At 40.7% G+C, this 25,686-nt stretch overlaps 2 protein-coding genes across 4 annotated transcripts in view; both read right to left on the reverse strand.

Moving 5' to 3' along the window:
• LOC128685270 (POC1 centriolar protein homolog A) overlaps nt 1-25,295 on the reverse strand; it is a 103,755-nt gene extending 78,460 nt beyond the window's left edge. Inside the window, exons 1-3 of one of the 3 annotated variants that reach the window (XM_070083046.1) lie at nt 25,270-25,295; nt 20,099-20,197; nt 19,089-19,265 (exon numbers count right to left, since the gene is read on the reverse strand). In XM_070083046.1, the coding sequence (XP_069939147.1) occupies nt 19,089-19,246 (158 nt within the window). In that variant the 5' untranslated portion in view covers nt 19,247-19,265; nt 20,099-20,197; nt 25,270-25,295. Of the gene's footprint in view, nt 1-19,088; nt 19,266-20,098; nt 20,227-25,269 lie in introns of all 3 variants that reach the window. The other 2 variants (XM_053771764.2, XM_070083047.1) reach the window with 2 other exon arrangements.
• On the reverse strand, nt 15,556-17,013 carry LOC138852419 (wee1-like protein kinase 1-B). Its single transcript, XM_070083045.1, has one exon. It carries the CDS (start codon nt 16,873-16,875, stop codon nt 15,562-15,564), a length of 1,314 nt encoding a protein of 437 aa, XP_069939146.1. The 5' UTR covers nt 16,876-17,013; the 3' UTR covers nt 15,556-15,561.
• Nucleotides 25,296-25,686: the final 391 nt, after the last annotated feature.

Consider the following 25,686-nt stretch of genomic DNA (forward strand, 5'->3'; position numbering starts at 1 on the left):
TCACAACTGTTAAAATAATCAAGGTGCTATTCTCAGGTGCTAAAGTGTAATAAATTCACTATATTTGCCATTATATTCCCTAGCTCATTTATTTGATTACCACTTTATTTGTTCACCACAAAGTTTTTTTAGTCCCTTATATATTGTCTCCTTTATTTTAGCTTTAAAGAACTACCTTAGATCAATTTTTTTACATTTGTTAAAATAACTCAGGTGCTATTTTATAGCTGTAGAATATTTACTTTGTCTTATACTTAATTCTAACTATAGATTCACTATAAATCTTATGATAACAAGCATTGATCCTGATACCAACCTCTTATTGAATGACTTAAATGAATCAAACAGTAACTGTAATTACTACACAGCAGACCAATCAAATGCACTTCTCAGAGCCAACAAAAACATAACTGTCTTTAACTACAATATCAGATCTTTAAGTAAACATTACGATGACCTCATAGCATTGCTAAATTCCCTTCAACTTCGACATCAACCTTGGCTTACTAGATGATCAGCCTGTAACTGATTTCATCAACAATATGAACAACACGCTTCTCATACCAACAATAACTAAACCAACCAGGCTCACTGAGACAAGTGCAACCATAATAGACCACATATGGACCAATATACTAGCCCCCTTAAATCAGGGATAATCACAGATAGCACTACAGACCACTACCCTACCTTCCTCCTGACAAACATTAGTAAACCACCACTTGAATACAACAAAGTCTCATTTAGACTCCATGACGAGGCCTCAATAAGGAAGTTCACAGCTGACCTAGAGATTGTTGACTGGCCTACAGAATTCTCCAAGGCCAATGGTATTGATGACTGGACAGACATTTTTCTTAACAAATTACTTAAGACTATTTTAGCATACATACAGAGGTACAAAAAAATACAGGTAAGAGCAGCATGACAAAGCCACTTATATGCATAGCATTACGGGCTGGCTTAAAATTAACTTAAGATTAACTAAGCAATGATGAAATCAGTGATAAAACATTATTGTAAACAGATAACTAAAAAGCACAAATGAGTATTACAAAGACAGGTCATATGGTTGCATGCATTGCTGTACATTCAGTCGAATGGAGTATTCTGTTAGGTAGTGCATTTAAAAAAATAACAAAGTTAGATTGGGTCCTAGGTTTAACATTTGTGTGATATAATTGTGAGTAACATATAGGATATACAATTTATAAGGTTCAGTTATTCAGTATTTATTTGGTTTTGAGTAAGTGATCTTTGAGAAGAGACTTGAATTTATAAACAGGTAGTGTTTCTTTTATATTTACAGGTAATGAATTCCAGATTTTAGGGCCTTTTATGTGCATTGAGTTTTTGCACAGCGTGAGATGGACACGAGGAACATCAAAGAGTGATCTGTGCCTTGTGTTATGGTCATATGTTCTGTTGAGGTTGGCAAGGAGATGTTTGAGGGGAGGGTTAATATCAGAGTTAAGTGTTCTATGTATGTAATAGGTGCAGTAATAAGTATGGATGTTTTGTATGGTGAGTAGCTTGAGTGTTTTGAATATTGGTGGAGTGTGCTGCCTGTAGTGAGAATTTGTTATCATTCTAACTGCAGCCTTTTGTTGGGTAATTAGTGGTCTGAGATGGTTAATTGTTGTTGAGCCCCATGCACAAATTCCATAGGTGAGATAGGGGTAAATAAGAGAGTGATAAAGGGCCAGGAGGGCTGACTGTGGAACATAGTACCGTATCTTCGATAGTATGCCTACAGTCTTGGAAATTTTCTTAGAAATTTGTTGTATATGTGTATGAAATCTGAGTCTATTATCAAGGTGGATTCCTAAGAATTTTCCCTCTGTTAGCTTTGTGATAGGTGATCTGTTTATCGTTATGTTAAGAGATACATCTGTAGCTCTGTTACCAAACTGAATGAAGTAGGTTTTGTCAATGTTTAGTGTAAGTTTGTTAGTCCTCATCCAGGTAGATATTTTCTGTAATTCGGTGTTTACAGTATTGGCTAGTGTGACTGGGCTCGGGTGAGAGAAGACGTATGTAGTGTCATCTGCAAAAAGTGTGGGTCTGAGTAATTGCGAAGCATTTGGTAGGTCATTTATGTATAGGAGAAAGAGAAGAGGGCCAAGGACACTTCCCTGTGGGACACCAACTGTAATTGGTTGAGCGGAAGAGCTTGCCCCATTTGCGTACACATATTGGCTTCTGTTGCTGAGGTAAGACTTGAGGTAGTTGAGGGAGTGCCCTCTAATACCATAGTGTGACAATTTTACGTGGAGCAAGTCATGGTCAACTGTATCAAAAGCTTTACGTAAGTCAATGAAGATCCCCAGTGGGACTTCTTTTTTCTCTGTTGCAGTGTATATATGTTCTAGCATGTGTATAATAGCATCATTAGTATTTTTATTAGGCCTGAATCCAAATTGGCAGGGGTTGAGAATGTTTTGGGAGATGAGGTAGGAGTAGATTCGTTTATGAATTAATTTTTTGAAGATTTTTGAGAGAGGGTGTAAATTGGATATTGGCCTATAGTTATTCAACTCTGTTTGGTCTCCTCCTTTATGGATCGGGGTGACCCTTGCTAATTTGAGAGCTGTAGGGAAGGTGGAGGATTCAATGGATTTGTTAAAGAGTGTTGCAATGATTGGTGATAGTACTTGTGACACTTTTTTGTATATAAAGAGTGGTAAGGTATTTAAATCTCCTGCCTTGTTTTTTAGTGCGTTGATAATAAGGGAGACTTCGTATGGGTTAGTCGGAGCTAGGAACAGTGTGTTCGGGTAGTTGCCAGTGAGGTAGTCATTTGGTGGGGTATCTGAGCTTGGGATTTTATTGGCAAGGTTTTGTCCTATAGTGGAGAAGAAATCATTGAGTCTGTTTGCTGTTTCTGTTGGTGGGAGTTGGGGTTCATCTGATTTTGCTAATTTTATTTCGCTATTTCGTGATATCTTTTTTGTTCCCAGAATTTCTGATAGGGTCTTCCAGGTCTTTTTTATATCACCTCGTAAGTTGGATAATCTGTTCTCATAATACAGTTTTTTTGCCCTTCTTATCAGGCTGGTTAGGATTGACGAGTAACGTTTTGTTTGGTCTCTGGTTATGTGACCCATTCTGTACTGTTTTTCATATTGGTGTTTTGTATTTATGGATTTGAGAATGCTGGGTGTTAGCCAGGGACTGTTCAGTCTCTTAGCTGTCATCTGTTTAGTTTTTTTAGGGCAGTGCTTGTTATAGAGGTATCGAGTCTTTTTGAGAAAATTATTAAAACATTCGTCAATATCTGTATAGATTTCTAGCTCAGTGTGCCAGTCAATGTTTGTTACTGCTGTTGTGTAGTTATTAATGGCTGCCTCATTGTGAAGTCTGAAGGTGACTTTAGTAGTGTCTTGGGGTATTTTGCCACAACAAACATTGTCCTATAAAAACGAAACAGATCACAAACAAACGGCTTGGTTGCCCATGGCTAACCAGCACCATTCTGAAATCCATTGACAAGAAACACCAATATGAAAAGCAATATAGACAGGGCTTAATACACAAAGATATTCTTAAACACTATTCATCAGTTCTCACCAAAGTAATAAAGAAAGCCAAACAACTATACTACTCCAGTAGATTCACAGACACTAGAGGAGATATAAAAAAGACCTGGAAAACACTCTCTCAGATTCTAGGGACCCAAAAACTAAAAAAAAAAAAGAATATTGTCCTAACTAAACCTAATGAAACACCACTACATCCCACTGACACAGCTAACAAGATAAACGACTTCTTCTCAACCATAGGATCTAATCTCGCCAATAAAATCCCACATACCAATGCCCATGCCGGGGACTACCTAGATGGGAATTTCCCAAATTCCTTCTATCGTGCACCAACTGAGCCCACGGAAGTCACCGAGATTATAAAGTCACTTAAAAACAACTCAGGGAATCTGTCTAATGTCCCACCATTACTGTACAAGCGAGCGGCCCATATCTTTGCGCATGCTATTTCATTACTTTTTAACAAGTCACTAGAAACTAGCACCTTCCCGAAGCTACTCAAGATGGCAAGGGTTACACCAATACATAAAGGTGGTGACCCTACAGACTTAAACAACTATAATCCAATATCAAACTTACCATTGCTATCCAAAATCTTTGAGAAACTCATGCACAGGAGACTATATTCATTTATAACAGCACAAAACATACTCAACCCCTGCCAATTTGGATTCAGGAAAAATAAAAGCACTAATGATGCAATCATAAAAACGCTAGATCTGCTTTACACAGCATTGGAAAATAAGGAATATCCACTAGGAATTTTTATTGACCTAAGAAAAGCTTTTGACACAGTAGACCACGACATCCTACTCCACAAACTTGACCATTACGGTATAAGAGGCCATGCGCTTGCTTATTTCAAATCTTACCTTACTAATAGGTATCAGTATGTCACCATTAAAGACACAGCATCAACAACACGGCCACTTGATACTGGAGTTCCGCAGGGAAGTGTCCTTGGTCCCCTGCTCTTCTTCATATACATCAATGATCTTCCAAACGTATCCCAACACCTGAAACCCATTCTCTTTGCTGACGACACGACTTATGTCATCTCTCACCCTAATCTTGCCACCCTCAACACCATTGTTAACGAGGCGCTGATCAAAATATCGACTTGGATGACAGCCAATAAACTTACGCTTAACACTGACAAAACCTACTATATTATGTTTGGCAGCAGAGCAGGAGATGCACAAATTAACATTAAGATCGACAACACTCTAATTACCAGACATAAAAAGGGCAAATTCCTAGGCCTATACCTTGACAACAACCTGAATTTCAGCACCCATATCCAACACATAACCAAAAAAGTATCCAAAACGGTTGGGATCCTCTCCAAGATACGATACTACGTGCCGCAAAATGCCCTTCTCACACTATACCACTCACTTATTTATCCATACCTCACCTATGCTATTTGTGCTTGGGGATCAACTGCAGCAACACACCTAAAGCCAATAATAACCCAACAAAAAGCTGCAGTAAGAATAATCACTAAATCCCATCCCTGGCAACACACCCCCCCACTCTTCATAGATCTAAACTTACTCCCTGTTCAGTACATCCACACTTACTACTGTGCAATCTACATCTACAGGACCTTAAACTCCAATATCAACCTTGACCTAAAACGCTTTCTTGATAGTTGTGACAGAACCCACAGGCATAACACCAGACACAAACATCTCTACGACATTCCCCGTGTCCGACTAAACCTTTACAAAAATTCAATGTATGTCAAAGGCCCTAGAATCTGGAACACCCTACCTGAGAACTCTAGAACTGCAGACACATTCATCACCCTTCAAAACTACCATTAGAAAACATCTTATCTCCCTGATACACCCCATCAACTAACTACACGAATACCACCTGGTGGTTCACACTTACACTCACTCACCCATTTGACCATAAACAGAAATATTAATCTCAATCTTAAAATAATGAATCCTATGATACTCCAATACTGAAACTATGTACTGTGCCAAAACAAAAGCATTCACATTGCTAAACTCACAAACTAGTATTTAGTCACTTAGCCATAATACCAACTTACCTCATAATTTGTAATATTTTAAAATAAAGAATTAAACTAAGTCTGCCCGAAATGCCTAGCCATGCTAGGCGTTCTAGTGGTACACTCTGTAATCATTATTTAACTACATGGAGTGTTGGAGTGTGAGCAAAGTAACATTTATGAAGGGATTCAGGGAAACCGGCAGGCCGGACTTGAGTCCTGGAGATGGGAAGTACAGTGCCTGCACTCTGAAGGAGGGGTGTTAATGTTGCAGTTTAAAAACTGTAGTGTAAAGCACCCTTCTGGCAAGACAGTGATGGAGTGAATGATGGTGAAAGTTTTTCTTTTTCGGGCCACCCTGCCTTGGTGGGAATCGGCCGGTGTGATAATAAAAAAAAAATATAATAATGTAAACCACACAATAACCAAATTCTGTAAATTCAACATTGTAATCTTTATAGAGAATAAACTTTGAATTTGAATCCATCATTACTCTCACCGAAATCTGGCTAAAGCCTGATACTACAGATGTCTATGCCATTCCTGGTTACACAGCCGTACACAACTGTAGGACAGATCAACAAGGGGGTGGCACAGCTATATACTACTCAGACCAGCTAAAATGTATCACTAATACTTGCACAAGGGATGAACATGGGGAATATATAATAGCTAAATTCAAATCCAAATACCTACAAAAACCTCTCACAGTGATAAACATCTACAGAGTACCACAGTCAAACATTAGCCGTTTTAGTGACAACCTAGGAAGTATGATAACTTATGCACGCATGAACAAAGGTCACTTGCTACTCTCAGGCGACTTCAATATAAATCTCCTGCAAGACCAGGACCCACACGTTACTGAATTCACAAACACTGAGTAACTGCATGTTGCTACAAGCAGTAACAAAACCTACAAGAGTTACAGAGACTAGTGTTTCCCTACTAGACCACATCTGGACCAACACCATTATTTTTTTATTTTTATTATCACACTGGCCGATTCCCACCAAGGCAGGGTGGCCCGAAAAAGAAAAACTTTCACCATCATTCGCTCCATCACTGTCTTGCCAGAAGGGTGCTTTACACTACAGTTTTTAAACTGCAACATTAACACCCCTCCTTCAGAGTGCAGGCACTGTACTTCCCATCTCCAGGACTCAAGTCCGGCCTGCCGGTTTCCCTGAATCCCTTCATAAATGTTACTTTGCTCACACTCCAACAGCACGTCAAGTATTAAAAACCATTTGTCTCCATTCACTCCTATCAAACATGCTCACGCATGCCTGCTGGAAGTCCAAGCCCCTCGCACACAAAACCTCTTTTACCCCCTCCCTCCAACCCTCCAACCATATCACCATATCCCCATTAAAATCAGGCATAATCACAGATAATACCACAGATCACTACCCTACCTTCCTCATCACAAACCTTGGCAAATTACCCCAAGACACTACTAAAGTCACTTTCAGAGTTCACAATGAAGCAGCCATTAATAACTTCACAGCAGCAGTGACAAACATTGAATGGCACACTGAGCTAGAAATCTATACAGATATTGACGAATGTATTAATAATTTTCTAAAAAAGACCCAATACCTTTATAACAAGCACTGCCCCAAAAAACTAAACAGATGACAGCTAAGAGACTGAACAGTCCCTGGCTAACACCCAGCATCCTCAAATCCATAAATACAAAGCACCTATACGAAAAACAGTACAGAATGGGTCGCATAACTAGAGATCAAACAAAACGTTACTCGTCAATCCTAACCAGCCTGATAAGAAGGGCTAAAAAACTGTATTATGAGAACAGATTATCCAACTTACGAGGTGATATAAAAAAGACCTGGAAAACCCTATCTGAAATTCTAGGAACAAAAAAGATATCATGAAATAGCAAAATTGAATTAACAAAACCAGATGAACCCCAACTCCCACCAACTGAAACAGCGAACAGACTCAATAATTTCTTCTCCACTATAGGAAAAAACCTTGCCAATAAAATCCCAAGCTCAGATACCCGACCCAATGACTACCTCACTGGCAACTACCCGAACACACTGTTCCTAGCTCCGACTAACCCTACTGAAGTCTCCCTTATTATTAATACACTAAAAAACAAGACAGGAGATTTAAATACCTTACCACCCTTTATATACAAAAAAGCATCACAACTACTATCACCAATCAATGCAACACTCTTTAACAAATCCATAGAATCCTCTACCTTCCCTACAGTTCTCAAAATAGCAAGGGTCACCCCGATCCATAAAGGAGGAGACCAAACAGACTTGAATAACTATAGGCCAATATCCAACTTACACCCTCACTCTAAAATCTTCGAAAAATTAATTCATAAGTGAATCTATTCCTACCTCATCTCCCACAACATACTCAACCCCTGTCAATTTGGGTTCAGGCCTAATAAAAATACTAATGATGCAATTATACACATGCTAGAACACATATACACTGCAATAGAGAAAAAAGAAGTCCCACTGGGGATCTTCATAGACTTACGTAAAGATTTTGATACAGCTGACCCTGACTTGCTCCATATAAAATTGTCGCACTATGGCATAAGAGGGCACTCCCTCAACTACCTAAAGTCTTACCTCAGTAACAGAATGTTGCAACCCCTGAATGGGTTGCAATGATTATGTATATATATAATTATTATTTTTTCATATAATTTCATATTGCTTATATTTGCGATAATAGCTAAATCGTAAATGTATTGCTTTATATTGTTATTTGACTTAGCTTCCATTGGTTAGGTAGGATGTAACATATTATGTGCTCAGTTCAAGTCTTGATTGTCTAACTAATGTAATTATCGCTTGTGGCTCGTTAGACTGCCGGCTTCTGTTTCTGAGCTGCAGCGACCCACGGAGCTATCACGTGATCGAGGGGAGGGGGGTGTCCTCACCTCGCCTGAAGTATTCAGTCTGGTCTAGACTCTCTTGGTGGTTGGACAGATCGTCTGTCTCATTATTTTTGTTAGTTCTGGAGACTCTGTTCACAGAACATTGTATAGACTTAATGATTTTCGACGTTGTACTGAGGTTGTGTGTCGCATAGACACTCTGAGCAACTCAGGTCCTGAGCTGTAGCTTCTGAAATAACTTGTACTGTTATCTGTGTATTATCACAGTCGGGGATTTTCTTATGCTGAACTTAGATTCAGTAGTATGGGAGTTTGGTGACTTGTGGAGGATCTGCTGATGGTCCCTACTTAGTGTCATTATATTATCTCCTTGTTCCTGATTCTGTGTTGCAGTTGCTTGTTATATTGCTATTGGGCTTAGCATTCTTTTTTATTGTTCAAGTAGACTGTTATGATTGCCAGGTGGTCAAGAAGTTAGTTTATGTGAGGACTTTGTCAGTCACTTGTTTAAGTCTAGTCGAGTCTTGAGACATAGCGAACTACTTAGAGCACTTACACACATACACAAACTTACTTGTACATATTTGTAATATCTTATTAAATGTTAATGTACCAGACTGTACTTAAGAATTATAAATGTGATAGGTGCTTTCAGCACAATACTATTGTATACGAGAGAAGTGATTATTATTAATTTGTTTGAATTGATTAATTTAATTTAATTTGATGATATACCTCTAGACAACTTAATAAATGTATTTAAATTTTATTTTCTCTAGTTAGTAACCTACCTGTTGTAATCCTAAACCACTAATAATTCATACTGAATTCTAATGGATAATTGGACAAGGATACTGACTACTTGTTACAAAAACCCAGTAACAGGCTGGATGCTAGAAGGGCAGTCCTTTCTAGTATTCACTGGAGATCTATAAGCTTTTAGAATCGCATTTTTTGTAACACAGAAGCCAATATGTGTACACAAACGGGGCAAACTCTTCAGCACAGCCAATTACAGTTGGTGTCCCACAGGGAAGTTTCCTAGGCCCTCTTCTCTTTCTCATATACATGACCTACCAAATGCATCGCAACTACTCAAACCCACACTATTTGCAGATGACACTACATACGTCTTCTCTCACCTGAGCCCAGTCACGCTAGCCAATACTGTAAATACCGAATTACAGAAAATATCTACCTGGATGAGTACTAACAAACTTTCTCTAAACATTGACAAAACCTACTTCATTCAGTTTGGTAACAGAGCTACAGACGTCCCTCTTAACATATAGATAAACGGATCACCTATCACAAAACTCAGAGGGAAAATTCTTAGGAATCCACCTTGATAATAGACTCAAATTTCAAACACATATACAACAAATTTCCAAAAAAATTTCCAAGACCGTAGGCATACTATCGAAGATACGGTACTATGTTCCACAGTCAGCCCTCCTGGCCCTATATCACTCACTTATTTACCCCTATCTCACCTATGGAATTTGTGCATGGGGCTCAACAACAATAAACCATCTCAGACCATTAATTACCCAACAAAAGGCTGCAGTCAGAATGATAACAAATTCTCACTACAGGCAGCACACTCCACCAATATTCAAAACTCTAAACCTACTCACCATTCAAAACATCCATACTTATAACTGCACCTACTACATTCATAGAACACTTAACTCTGATATAAACCCTCCCCTCAAACGTCTCCTTACCAACCTCAACAGAACACACGACCATAACACAAAGCACAGATCACTCTTTGATGTTCCTGGAGTCCATCTCACGCTATGCAAAATCTCAATGCACATAAAAGGCCCTAAAATCTGGAATTTATTACCTGTGAATATAAAAGAAACACTGTCTGTTTATAAATTCAAGTCTCTTCTCAAAAATCATTTACTCACCCACAACTAAATAAATACTGAATAATTGTATCTCATAAATTGTTTCTTGTAAATGTTTCTCATTATTGTATCTCATAAATGTCTAACCTGTGACCCAATCAAACTTCATTTTTTTAATTACATTACCTAACAGAATACTCCAATCTACTGAATGCTCAGCAACACAGTAAATGACCATATGACCTGTCTTTGTAATACTCATTTGTGCTAAATTGTTATCTGTTTACAATAATGTATTTACCACTGAATATATCATTGCTTAGTTAGTCTTAAGTTAATTTTAGGCCTGCTCATAATGCTCTGCATACAAGGGGCTTTGGCATGTTGCACTGTAATAACTTTATACATACTTCACTGTATCATGTTCAAATTAATAAATAAATAAATAAATAAATAAATGTTGAAATTCTGGCCAGTATTTTCTTCATATTTTAGGCAGGGGTTTGTGTATGACACACCAAGTAATCTCCAGACAAATTGGTGAGTGTTATTATTATAAATTCTCCTTCAATGTATTTGTAGTCATTTATTAAATTCAACATGTTGTACCAGAATTCCTGGTGATGTATATTTCATTGGAAATTAATATAGGTCCAGAGTTACTTGTAGAGATATGAGTGGAGTAGGTATCAAAGGAGAACATTTTTTGCTACCTTGATAAAGAATAATTATATTTTTTCTCTTTCTTTCAACACACTGGTCGTATCCCACCAAGGCGGGGTGGCCCAAAAGGAAAAACAAAAGTTTCTCCTTTTACATTTAGTAATATATACAGGAGAAGGGGTTACTAGCCCCTTGCTCCCGGCATTTTAGTTGCCTCTTACAACACGCATGGCTTACGGAGGAAAAATTCTGTTCCACTTCCCCATGGAGGTAAGAGGAAATAAACAAGAACAAGAATTAGAAAGAAAATAGGAGAAAACCCAGAGGGATGTATATACATATGCTTGTACATGTATGTGTAGTGTGACCTAAGTGTAAGTAGAAGTAGCAAGACGTACCTGAAACCTTGCATGTTTATGAGACAGAAAAATGGACACCAGCAATCCTACCATCATGTAAAACAATTACAGGAATTATCTTTTTTACTTTTATAAAATTACTAGTATGCATCTAATGAGATTCATCCAGGTAATTTTAATTTTCCATAGTATATATCAGGTTTCTATATTATTTATATTGTTTATTATGTCATATTAGATGAATTTTGATGGATAAATAAGCCAGAGTTGATATTAGGGAAATACTGAAGTATTCTGTCATGCCTCGTGAGAGCCGGAACAGATTAACTGCATTTCAATTGATTTAAATGAGGAAAATTGACTCAGCATACAAGCAAATCGGGATACGAGCAAGGCCACAGAATGGATTAAACTCATAAGTAGAGGTTCCACTGTATATACACACCCCTCTGGAATTTCTTCTATTTTCTTACTAGTTCTTGTTTATTTCCTATCTCCATGGGAAAAGTGGAACAGAATTCTTCCTCCATAAGCCATGCATGTCGTAAGAGGCAACTAACGTGCTGGGAGTAAGGGGATAGTAACCCCTTCTCCTGTATATATTATTATTTATTTTTTTTTTTTATTATCACACCGGCCGATTCCCACCAAGGCAGGGTGGCCCGAAAAAGAAAAACTTTCACCATCATTCACTCCATCACTGTCTTGCCAGAAGGGTGCTTTACACTACAGTTTTTAAACTGCAACATTAACACCCCTCCTTCAGAGTGCAGGCACTGTACTTCCCATCTCCAGGACTCAAGTCCGGCCTGCCGGTTTCCCTGAATCCCTTCATAAATGTTACTTTGCTCACACTCCAACAGCACGTCAAGTATTAAAAACCATTTGTCTCCATTCACTCCTATCAAACACGCTCACGCATGCCTGCTGGAAGTCCAAGCCCCTCGCACACAAAACCTCCTTTACCCCCTCCCTCCAACCCTTCCTAGGCCGACCCCTACCCCGCCTTCCTTCCACTACAGACTGATACACTCTTGAAGTCATTCTGTTTCGCTCCATTCTCTCTACATGTCCGAACCACCTCAACAACCCTTCCTCAGCCCTCTGGACAACAGTTTTGGTAATCCCGCACCTCCTCCTAACTTCCAAACTACGAATTCTCTGCATTATATTCACACCACACATTGCCCTCAGACATGACATCTCCACTGCCTCCAGCCTTCTCCTCGCTGCAACATTCATCACCCATGCTTCACACCCATATAAGAGCGTTGGTAAAACTATACTCTCATACATTCCCCTCTTTGCCTCCAAGGACAAAGTTCTTTGTCTCCACAGACTCCTAAGTGCACCACTCACTCTTTTTCCCTCATCAATTCTATGATTCACCTCATCTTTCATAGACCCATCCGCTGACACGTCCACTCCCAAATATCTGAATACGTTCACCTCCTCCATACTCTCTCCCTCCAATCTGATATTCAATCTTTCATCACCTAATCTTTTTGTTATCCTCATAACCTTACTCTTTCCTGTATTCACCTTTAATTTTCTTCTTTTGCACACCCTACCAAATTCATCCACCAATCTCTGCAACTTCTCTTCAGAATCTCCCAAGAGCACAGTGTCATCAGCAAAGAGCAGCTGTGACAACTCCCACTTTGTGTGTGATTCTTTATCTTTTAACTCCACGCCTCTTGCCAAGACCCTCGCATTTACTTCTCTTACAACCCCATCTATAAATATATTAAACAACCACGGTGACATCACACATCCTTGTCTAAGGCCTACTTTTACTGGGAAAAAATTTCCCTCTTTCCTACATACTCTAACTTGAGCCTCACTATCCTCGTAAAAACTCTTCACTGCTTTCAGTAACCTACCTCCTACACCATACACTTGCAACATCTGCCACATTGCCCCCCTATCCACCCTGTCATACGCCTTTTCCAAATCCATAAATGCCACAAAGACCTCTTTAGCCTTATCTAAATACTGTTCACTTATATGTTTCACTGTAAATACCTGGTCCACACACCCCCTACCATTCCTAAAGCCTCCTTGTTCATCTGCTATCCTATTCTCCGTCTTACTCTTAATTCTTTCAATTATAACTCTACCATACACTTTACCAGGTACACTCAACAGACTTATCCCCCTATAATTTTTGCACTCTCTTTTATCCCCTTTGCCTTTATACAAAGGAACTATGCATGCTCTCTGCCAATCCCTAGGTACCTTACCCTCTTCCATACATTTATTAAATAATTGCACCAACCACTCCAAAACTATATCCCCACCTGCTTTTAACATTTCTATCTCTATCCCATCAATCCCGGCTGCCTTACCCCCTTTCATTTTACCTACTGCCTCACGAACTTCCCCCACACTCACAACTGGCTCTTCCTCACTCCTACAAGATGTTATTCCTCCTTGCCCTATACACGAAATCACAGCTTCCCTATCTTCATCAACATTTAACAATTCCTCAAAATATTCCTTCCATCTTCCCAATACCTCTAACTCTCCATTTAATAACTCTCCTCTCCTATTTTTAACTGACAAATCCATTTGTTCTCTAGGCTTTCTTAACTTGTTAATCTCACTCCAAAACTTTTTCTTATTTTCAACAAAATTTGTTGATAACATCTCACCCACTCTCTCATTTGCTCTCTTTTTACATTGCTTCACCACTCTCTTAACTTCTCTCTTTTTCTCCATATACTCTTCCCTCCTTGCATCACTTCTACTTTGTAAAAACTTCTCATATGCTAACTTTTTCTCCCTTACTACTCTCTTTACATCATCATTCCACCAATCGCTCCTCTTCCCTCCTGCACCCACTTTCCTGTAACCACAAACTTCTGCTGAACACTCTAACACTACATTTTTAAACCTACCCCATACCTCTTTGACCCCATTGCCTATGCTCTCATTAGCCCATCTATCCTCCAATAGCTGTTTATATCTTACCCTAACTGCCTCCTCTTTTAGTTTATAAACCTTCACCTCTCTTCCCTGATGCTTCTATTCTCCTTGTATCCCATCTACCTTTTACTCTCAGTGTAGCTACAACTAGAAAGTGATCTGATATATCTGTGGCCCCTCTATAAACATGTACATCCTGAAGTCTACTCAACAGTCTTTTATCTACCAATACATAATCCAACAAACTACTGTCATTTCGCCCTACATCATATCGTGTATACTTATTTATCCTCTTTTTCTTAAAATATGTATTACCTATAACTAAACCCCTTTCTATACAAAGTTCAATCAAAGGGCTCCCATTATCATTTACACCTGGCACCCCAAACTTACCTACCACACCCTCTCTAAAAGTTTCTCCTACTTTAGCATTCAAGTCCCCTACCACAATTACTCTCTCACTTGGTTCAAAGGCTCCTATACATTCACTTAACATCTCCCAAAATCTCTCTCTCTCCTCTGCATTCCTCTCTTCTCCAGGTGCATACACGCTTATTATGACCCACTTCTCGCATCCAACCTTTACTTTAATCCACATAATTCTTGAATTTACACATTCATATTCTCTTTTCTCCTTCCATAACTGATCATTTAACATTACTGCTACCCCTTCCTTTGCTCTAACTCTCTCAGATACTCCAGATTTAATCCCATTTATTTCCCCCCACTGAAACTCTCCTACCCCCTTCAGCTTTGTTTCGCTTAGGGCCAGGACATCCAACTTTTTTTCATTCATAACATCAGCAATCATCTGTTTCTTGTCATCCGCACTACATCCACGCACATTTAAGCAACCCAGTTTTATAAAGTTTTTCTTCTTCTCTTTTTTAGTAATTGTATACAGGAGAAGGGGTTACTAGCCCATTGCTCCCGGCATTTTAGTCGCCTCATACGACACGCATGGCTTACGGAGGAAAGATTCTTTTCCACTTCCCCATGGACAATAGAAGAAATAAAAAAGAACAAGAGCTATTTAGAAAAAGGAGAAAAACCTAGATGTATGTATATATATATATGCATGTGCGTGTCTGTGAAGTGTGACCAAAGTGTAAGTAGGAGTAGCAAGATATCCCTGTTATCTTAGCGTGTTTATGAGACAGAAAAAGAAACCAGCAATCCTACCATCATGCAAAACAGTTACAGGTTTTTGTTTCACAGTCATCTGGCAGGACGGTAGTACGTACTTCCCTGGGTGGTTGCTGTCTACCAACCTACTACCTATTTATATAAATCAGAAATTACTAGTGCTCGCACTTCTATTTGCTTTTTTACCTATTAATCTAGAGTTTCTCGTGGTAGGCCCTGATCTCGTGGGTGGTATTGAAGGAACATTAGCAGGGGTAGGTGCCACGCCAGCAAGCACACCAGAGGCTACTGCAACTACGGTAGAGGTTACAGTACCTGGTGTTAAACTTTTAAGACACTTGGCAGCTTCTTTCAGTTGCCGAGATAAAATATCATTTTTAAGTCTTTCTGCATTGAGTTCTCGACGTAACTGTTCACGAGACATTACTGTAGGTGGGCAGAGCGTGTGATGGTGAACTAACTGTGATGCTGTGGGTCGAGCAGATGGGTCAGTTTGAACCATTTGCTTCAGTAATAATTGCATCTCTAGGGAATATCCTGGCAGTGGCTCTAGCTCCCCATTACGAATTGCATGCCACTCCTCTCCATTAAGAGGAAGAGGTTCACCTCTTGCAGCTTCATATATGGTAAGACCTAGAGCAAATACATCTGCCTTGGGCAATTGAGTAAAATCTTCCTGGAGAATCTCTCGAGGAAGGTACCGGCAATCTCCCTCTTCCACTTGAGGATTACCCATGGATGTAACATGACCAAGATCACCAATTTTATAGGTAACTTCCTCTTCCTCCTCAATATGCTCCTCTTCAAATCCATCATCTGCCGATTCTTCTCCTTGTAAATTTACTTTCTGTTCCCGGGATACAAAGATATTTGCTGGCTTTATATCCATGTGCACTAACTGGAGAGTGTGAATGCACTTGAGGCCCTTCGCTACATGTAAAAGGACTTGCTTCAGGATGTGTTCACTTATTTTTCTACCCGTTCTAGCCTTTTCTATCATATCTGCCAAGGAGCCCCCATTACAGTATTCATTCTGAATTATCATGTGATCATTCTCTGCCCAAGCAGAATAGTACCGAACAATATGAGGATGCTTCCCTAAGACTGCATGTGCATAAACTTCGTTTAATGCTATTCTCTCATTAACTGATCCTGCTACTGGCTTTAGAGATTTTTTGATTGCATAAATGCACCCATCTAATCTATGCCGACATTTGTACACGCCGCCAAATTCTCCTTGCCCTATCTGTTCTAGTTCAAGAAATTCATGATGATATCTTGAGACATTAGCTTCATGTATTGCTAATCTCTTCGTGGGTCTGCCAGTTTCATCCTCACATTCATCACATGAATCATTACAACAATCTTCCAGACTGAGGTCCATACTTTCTGAAAGGTTTGTTTGCCCAGTTGATATTTCTCTCTTTGATCTTGATCTCTTCCTGGAGGAGAGTAACATGCCGGTGGGGGTGAAGGGATTAATATTAGCAACTTCTCTAGTTGCTGATTTTCCTTGTTCCTTGGTGTGTGTGGAGGTTGTGGGAGGTGTGAGGTTGACTGGAGCCTGGCTAGTAGCTGCTGGCAACACTGTTCTCTGCCTCAGTGTTGGGAATAGTCGTGATCGTGAGCCTGTATATATTATTAAAGCTAAAAAGAGAAACTTTTGTTTTTCTATTTGGGCCACCCTGTTTCTGTGGGATACAGCCAGTTTGTTGAAAGAAGATCTATGCACTACATAGCCACTAGAATAAAGAGATAACTGCTGAACATGCTTTGAGCAGGGATGTATAACATCTTATAGGAGTGAGGAAGAGCCAGATGCGAGTGTGGGAAAGGTGCATTAAGCAGTGGGTAGAATGAAAGGGGGTAAAGCAGCTGGGATTGATGGGATAAAGACAAAAAGGTTAAAAGCAGGTGTGGATATAGCTTTGGAATGGTTGGTACTTTTATTTAAAGTAAGGTACCTAGGGATCGGCAGAAGTAATCCATAGTCCTGTTGTATAAAGGCAATGGGGACAAAAGAGAGTGAAAAAATTATAGGGGAATAAGCCTGTTGAGTATACCTGGAAAAGTGTATGGTAAAGTTATTATTGAAAGAATTAAGAGTAAGACGGAGAGCAGGATCACAGATTTACAAGGTTGTTTTAGGAATGGTAGGATTTGGAAAAGGCGTATGATAGGGTAGATAGGGGGGCACTGTGGCAGATGTTGTAAATGTATGGAGTAAGAGGTGGGTTACTAAAAGCAGTGAAGAATTTTTACAAGGATAGTGAGGCTCAGGTTAGAGCGTGTAGGAGAGAGGGAGATTCTTTCCCGGTAAAAGTAGGCCTTAGACAGGGATGTGTGATGTAAATAGGAAGTGGAAGAGTTGGTGGAGAAATATCACCCTAACAAAGCTGTTGCAAGCCGTGTCTGCATGGTCCAGTGACTCTCAAGCTGATCTTAGTGCCAACATGCCAACGAGCCTCTTCAATAAAGGTAAAAGTGATTTAAATGTTCATTAATCCATTAAAATTAGTCATTTATATTTATTTCTCATTGTTTTCTCTATGTAAAACTAGAGTTATTCTCTATAAAATGTATTTTTTGTTAATATTTTTGGGTGTCTGGAACGGATTAATTGGATTTACATTATTTCTCATGGGAAATATTACTTCGGTTTTCATCCATTTCGGATTTCGGCTGACCTTCTGGAACGGATTAATTACGAAAACCGGGGGTCTACTGCACATATGCATATACAGGCAGGGAATGTAGCAGGGAGGCAGGGAGTGTAGCAGGGAGGCAGGGAGTGTAGCAGGGAGGCAGGGAGTGTAGCAGGGAGGCAGGGAGTGTAGCAGGGAGGCAGGGAGTGTAGCAGGGAGGCAGGGAGTGTAGCAGGGAGGCAGGGAGTGTAGCAGGGAGGCAGGGAGTGTAGCAGGGAGGCAGGGAGTGTAGTGTGTGTATATATACAGTGGACCCCCGGTTAACGATATTTTTTCACTCCAGAAGTATGTTCAGGTGCCAGTACTGACCGAATTTGTTCCCATAAGGAATATTGTGAAGCAGATTAGTCCATTTCAGACCCCCAAACATACACGTACAAACGCACTTACATAAATACACTTACATAATTGGTCGCATTCGGAGGTGATCGTTATGCGGGGGTCCACTGTATATACTTCTTTCTTTCTTTCAACACACCGGCCGTATCCCACCGAGGTGGGGTGGCCCAAAAGGAAAAATGAAAGTTTCTCCCTTTATATTTAGTAATATACAGGAGAAGGGGTTACTAGCCCCATACTCCCGGCATTTTAGTCGCCTCTTACAACATGTATGGCTTACGGAGGAAGAATTCTGTTCCACTTCCCCATGGAGGTAAGAAGAAATAAACAAGAACAAGAACTAGAAAGAAAATAGAAGATAACTCAAAGGGGTGTGTATATATGCCTGTACATGTATGTGTAGTGTGACCTAAGTGTAAGTAGAAGTAGCAAGACGTACCTGAAATCTTGCATGTTTATGAGACAGAAAAAAGGACACCAGCAATCCTACCATCATGTAAAACGATTGCAGGCTTTCGTTTTACACTCACTTGGCAGGATGGTAGTACCTCCCTGGGCGGTTGCTGTCTACCAACCTACTACCTAGGATATATATATATACATACACACAATATAAAATTTTTCTAACCTATAGGCGCGAATCTGTTGTTGAAGATTCCAGATCATAACTGTGTGATCAAGTGAAGAAGAAACCAACTTTTTTCCAGTGGGACAAAATTCAAGAGCTGTAACCGCATCCTTGTGGCCTTTGAAGTGGCGTTCAAGAGTGGGGTCTTCATTCGCCATTATAACTTGTTTTTGTTTCCTGAAATATAAAGAAATAATTAGTCAAAATATTAATGTACCATACAGCAGAACCCCCCATATCCACTGATTCATATCTGTGGTTTCAGTTACCCATAGTTTACTGTGGCCCAAAAATACCTCTTAATTTTGCATAATGATTGCCCCAAAGTGCAAAAGCTGGCAGTTCTTTAAAGCCTAAAAGAAGCCATAAAGTGCTTACCATCAGTGAAAAAGTAATAATTCTGTGTATAATTTATTAAACTTTATAACAGGTATGTATAGGACATTTATATGTAGGGATTGCTACTATCCATGGTTCCGGTATCCACGGCAGGTTCTTGGAACACGTCCCCAGTGATACGGGGTACCACTGTATTTCTTTTGACAGAGGAGCTTAATCAAGAGCTAGAAAAGCAACAATGACAAGCAAATTTATTTTTATTAACTCTTTCACTGTCTCCCACATAGATCTACATCACTGAGCCCAATGTCGCTTATGTAGAACTACGTATTAAGAATAGCACCATCAAATATTCTGTGATCAGCAAAATTTAGCCTAGATATGAGAAAAAGGATGTGTGTGTGTCATGTGTCAGTGAGTCATCAAGGGCTATCAGTTTTATTTCCATTGAGGTTCCTTAATATTGTCCCCCAAGGTGCAACCTGCAACAGTCAACTAACACACAGGTATGTACCTACTTACTGCTAGGTGAACAGGGACAAGTTATAAGGAAATATGACAGCATTCCCACCCATGTCGAAGACTGAACCACGGACACTAAGTATGAGGCGAGTGCGTTACCAACTGAGCCACAGGACACCATGTATATATCCTGTGAGGGATGGTCTTACCTTGAAATATTGAAGACTGCACAGTATGAAAGCTCACGCAGCCTGGTGTGTCTCTTGCTACACCGTGATTCAAGGTTAGTCCAGCTGCTGGTGACACTACTAGTGACAAGACCAACCAGGTGACAATACTAGTGACAAGATCAAGCAGGTGACAGTACTAGTGACAAGATCAACCAGGTGACAGTACTAGTGACAAGATCAACCATGTGACAGTACTAGTGACAAGATCAACCAGGTGACAGTACTAGTGACAAGACCAACCAGGTGACAATACTAGTGACAAGATCAACCAGGTGATAATACTAGTGACAAGACCAACCAGGTGACAATACTAGTGACAAGGCCAACCAGGTGACAATACTAGTGACAAGACCAACCAGGTGACAATACTAGTGACAAGACCAACCAGGTGACAATACTAGTGACAAGACCAACCAGGTGACAGTACTAGTGATGAGATCAACCAGGTGACAGTACTAGTGACAAGATCAACCAGGTGACAGTACTAGTGATGAGATCAACTAGGTGACAGTACTAGTGATGAGATCAACCAGGTGACAGTACTAGTGACAAGATCAACCATGTGACAGTACTAGTGACAAGATCAACCAGGTGACAGTACTAGTGACAAGACCAACCAGGTGACAATACTAGTGACAAGACCAACCAGGTGACAGTACTAGTGACAAGATCAACCAGGTGACAGTACTAGTGATGAGATCAACCAGGTGACAGTACTAGTGACAAGATCAACCAGGTGACAGTACTAGTGATGAGATCAACTAGGTGACAGTACTAGTGATGAGATCAACCAGGTGACAGTACTAGTGACAAGATCAACCAGGCGACAGTACTAGTGACAAGATCAACCAGGCGAAAGTACTAGTGACAAGACCAACCAGGTGACAATACTAGTGACAAGACCAACCAGGTGACAGTACTAGTGATGAGATCAACCAGGTGACAGTACTAGTGATGAGATCAACCAGGTGACAGTACTAGTGATGAGATCAACTAGGTGACAGTACTAGTGATGAGATCAACCAGGTGACAGTACTAGTGACAAGATCAACCAGGTGACAGTACTAGTGATGAGATCAACCAGGTGACAGTACTAGTGACAAGATCAACCAGGCGACAGTACTAGTGACAAGATCAACCAGGCGAAAGTACTAGTGACAAGACCAACCAGGTGACAGTACTAGTGATGAGATCAACCAGGTGACAGTACTAGTGATGAGATCAACCAGGTGACAGTACTAGTGACAAGATCAACCAGGTGACAGTACTAGTGATGAGATCAACCAGGTGACAGTACTAGTGAAAAGACCAACCAGGTGACAGTACCAGTGATGAGATCAACCAGGTGACAGTACTAGTGATGAGATCAACCAGGTGACAATACTAGTGACAAGACCAACCAGGTGACAGTACTAGTGATGAGATCAACCAGGTGACAGTACTAGTGACAAGACCAACCAGGTGACAGTACTAGTGACAAGACCAACCAGGTGACAATACTAGTGACAAGACCAACCTAATACTAGTGACAAGACACATACTAGTGACAAGACCAACCTGGTGACAGTACTAGTGACAAGATCAACCAGGTGACAGTACTAGTGATGAGATCAACCTGGTGACAGTACTAGTGACAAGATCAACCAGGTGACAGTACTAGTGATGAGATCAACCAGGTGACAGTACTAGTGAAAAGACCAACCAGGTGACAGTACCAGTGATGAGATCAACCAGGTGACAGTAGTGATGAGATCAGCCAGGTGACAGTACTAGTGATGAGATCAACCAGGTGACAGTACTAGTGATGAGATCAACCAGGTGACAGTACTAGTGACAAGACCAACCAGGTGACACTACCAGGTGACAATACTAGTGACAAGACCAACCAGGTGACAGTACTAGTGATGAGATCAACCAGGTGACAGTACTAGTGATGAGATCAACCAGGTGACAGTACTAGTGACAAGACCAACCAGGTGACAATACTAGTGACAAGACCAACCAGGTGACAGTACTAGTGATGAGATCAACCTGGTGACAGTACTAGTGACAAAACCAACCAGGTGACAGTACTAGTGACAAGACCAACCAGGTGACAGTACTAGTGATGAGATCAACCAGGTGACAGTACTAGTGACAAGACCAACCAGGTGACAGTACTAGTGACAAGACCAACCATGAGACAGTACTTGTGATGAGATCAACCAGGTGACAGTACTAGTGACAAGACGAACCAGGTGACAGTACTAGTGACAAGAACAACCAGGTGACAGTACTGGTGGCAAGAGCCTCCAGATAACAGTACTAGTAACAAGAACCTCCAGATAACAGTACTAGTAACAAGAATCTCCAGGTAACAGTACTAGTAACAAGAACCTCCAAATAACAGTACTTGTAACAAGAACCTCCAGGTAAGAGTACTTGTAACAAGAACCTCAGGTAACAGCACTAGTAATAAGCACCTCCAGGTAACTGTACTAGTAACAAGAACCTCCAGGTAAGAGTACTAGTAACAAGCACCTCCAGGTAACAGTACTAGTAACAAGCACCTCCAGGTAACAGTACTAGTAACAAGCACCTCCAGGGAACAGCACTAGTAACAAGAACCTCCAGGTAAGAGCACTAGTAACAAGCACCTCCAGGTAACAGCACTAGTAACAAGAACCTCCAGGTAACCACTAGTAGCAAGAACCTCCAGGTAACAGTACTATTAACAAGCACCTCCAGGTAACTGTACTAGTAACAAGAACCTCCAGGTAACAGTACTAGTAACAAGCACCTCCAGGTAACAGTACTAGTAACAAGCACCTCCAGGTAAGAGTACTAGTAACAAGCACCTCCAGGTAACAGCACTAGTAACAAGAACCTCCAGGTAACAGTACTAGTAACAAGCACCTCCAGGTAACTAGTAACAAAAACCTCCAGGTAAGAGTACTAGTAACAAGCACCTCCAGGTAACAGCACTAGTAACAAGCACCTCCAGGTAACAGCACTAGTAACAAGCACCTCCAGGTAACAGCACTAGTAACAAGCACCTCCAGGTAACAGCACTAGTAACAAGCACCTCCAGGTAACAGCACTAGTAACAAGCACCTCCAGGTAACAGCACTAGTAACAAGCACCTCCAGGTAACAGCACTAGTAACAAGCACCTCCAGGTAACAGCACTAGTAACAAGCACCTCCAGGTAACAGCACTAGTAACAAGCACATCCAGGTAACAGCACTAGTAACAAGCACCTCCAGGTAACAGCACTAGTAACAAGCACCTCCAGGTAACAGCACTAGTAACAAGCACCTCCAGGTAACAGCACTAGTAACAAGCACCTCCAGGTAACAGCGCTAGTAACAAGCACCTCCAGGTAACAGCGCTAGTAACAAGCACCTCCAGGTAACAGTGCTAGTAACAAGCACCTCCAGGTAACAGCACTAGTAACAAGAACCTCCAGGTAACAGCACTAGTAACAAGCACCTCCAGGTAACAGTACTAGTAACAAGCACCTCCAGGTAACAGCACTAGTAACAAGCACCTCCAGGTAACAGCACTAGTAACAAGCACCTCCAGGTAACAGTACTAGTAACAAGCACCTCCAGGTAACAGTACTAGTAACAAGCACCTCCAGGTAACAGCACTAGTAACAAGCACCTCCAGGTAACAGCATTAGTAACAAGCACCTCCAGGTAACAGCACTAGTAACAAGCACCTCCAGGTAACAGTACTAGTAACAAGCACCTCCAGGTAACAGTACTAGTAACAAGCACCTCCAGGTAACAGTACTAGTAACAAGCACCTCCAGGTAACAGTACTAGTAACAAGCACCTCCAGGTAACAGCACTAGTAACAAGCACCTCCAGGTAACAGCACTAGTAACAAGCACCTCCAGGTAACAGTACTAGTAACAAGCACCTCCAGGTAACAGTACTAGTAACAAGCACCTCCAGGTAACAGCACTAGTAACAAGCACCTCCAGGTAACAGCACTAGTAACAAGCACCTCCAGGTAACAGTACTAGTAACAAGCACCTCCAGGTAAGAGCACTAGTAACAAGCACCTCCAGGTAACAGTACTAGTAACAAGCACCTCCAGGTAACAGTACTAGTAACAAGCACCTCCAGGTAACAGCACTAGTAACAAGCACCTCCAGGTAACAGTACTAGTAACAAGCACCTCCAGGTAACAGTACTAGTAACAAGCACCTCCAGGTAACAGCACTAGTAACAAGCACCTCCAGGTAACAGCACTAGTAACAAGCACCTCCAGGTAACAGTACTAGTAACAAGCACCTCCAGGTAAGAGCACTAGTAACAAGCACCTCCAGGTAAGAGCACTAGTAACAAGCACCTCCAGGTAACAGTACTAGTAACAAGCACCTCCAGGTAACAGCACTAGTAATAAGCACCTCCAGGTAACAGTACTAGTAACAAGCACCTCCAGGTAACAGTACTAGTAACAAGCACCTCCAGGTAAGAGCACTAGTAACAAGAACCTCCAGGTAACAGCACTAGTAACAAGCACCTCCAGGTAACAGCACTAGTAACAAGCACCTCCAGGTAACAGCACTAGTAACAAGCACCTCCAGGTAACAGCACTAGTAACAAGCACCTCCAGGTAACAGTACTAGTAACAAGCACCTCCAGGTAAGAGCACTAGTAACAAGCACCTCCAGGTAACAGCACTAGTAACAAGCACCTCCAGGTAACAGTACTAGTAACAAGCACCTCCAGGTAACAGCACTAGTAACAAGCACCTCCAGGTAACAGTACTAGTAACAAGCACCTCCAGGTAACAGTACTAGTAACAAGCACCTCCAGGTAAGAGTACTATTAACAAGAACCTCCAGGTAACAGCACTAGTAACAATCACCTCCAGGTAACAGCACTAGTAACAAGAACCTCCAGGTAACAGCACTAGTAACAAGCACCTCCAGGTAACAGTACTAGTAACAAGCACCTCCAGGTAAGAGTACTATTAACAAGAACCTCCAGGTAACAGCACTAGTAACAATCACCTCCAGGTAACAGTACTAGTAACAAGCACCTCCAGGTAACAGTACTAGTAACAAGCACCTCCAGGTAACAGCACTAGTAACAATCACCTCCAGGTAACAGCACTAGTAACAAGCACCTCCAGGTAATGTATGAACGTTACTACCTCCTCCGCCTCCTGTACTGTTGACACTTTTAAAGCCGCCGCCTGGCACACTGGTTCTTAACTATCTTCACTTGAAAACAAATAATTATTACCACATCAAAACTCAGTTTCAAGATGATGACAAAAGAAAATTATATTCCTATTCCAGATGAATCTGGCTAATAGGTGGATTATTATTATTATAATAAAAAAGAAGCGCTAAGCCACAAGGACTGTACAGGACTAATAGGTGGAAGGAAACGTGCACAACGTTTCTCCACTACCGCAGTCAGTGAAGAGGCGGGGGCCAGGAGCTGAGTCTCGATCCCTGCAACCGCAATTAGGTGGGTACAATTAGGTGAATATCGCCCACAGGATGATGTGTATAATAAACATATTAAACTAACTAGCTAACAACCACATGCATGTTAGAGGCTT

Source organism: Cherax quadricarinatus, chromosome 8, assembly GCF_038502225.1.
Source record: "Cherax quadricarinatus isolate ZL_2023a chromosome 8, ASM3850222v1, whole genome shotgun sequence".
NCBI lineage: Eukaryota > Metazoa > Arthropoda > Malacostraca > Decapoda > Parastacidae > Cherax > Cherax quadricarinatus.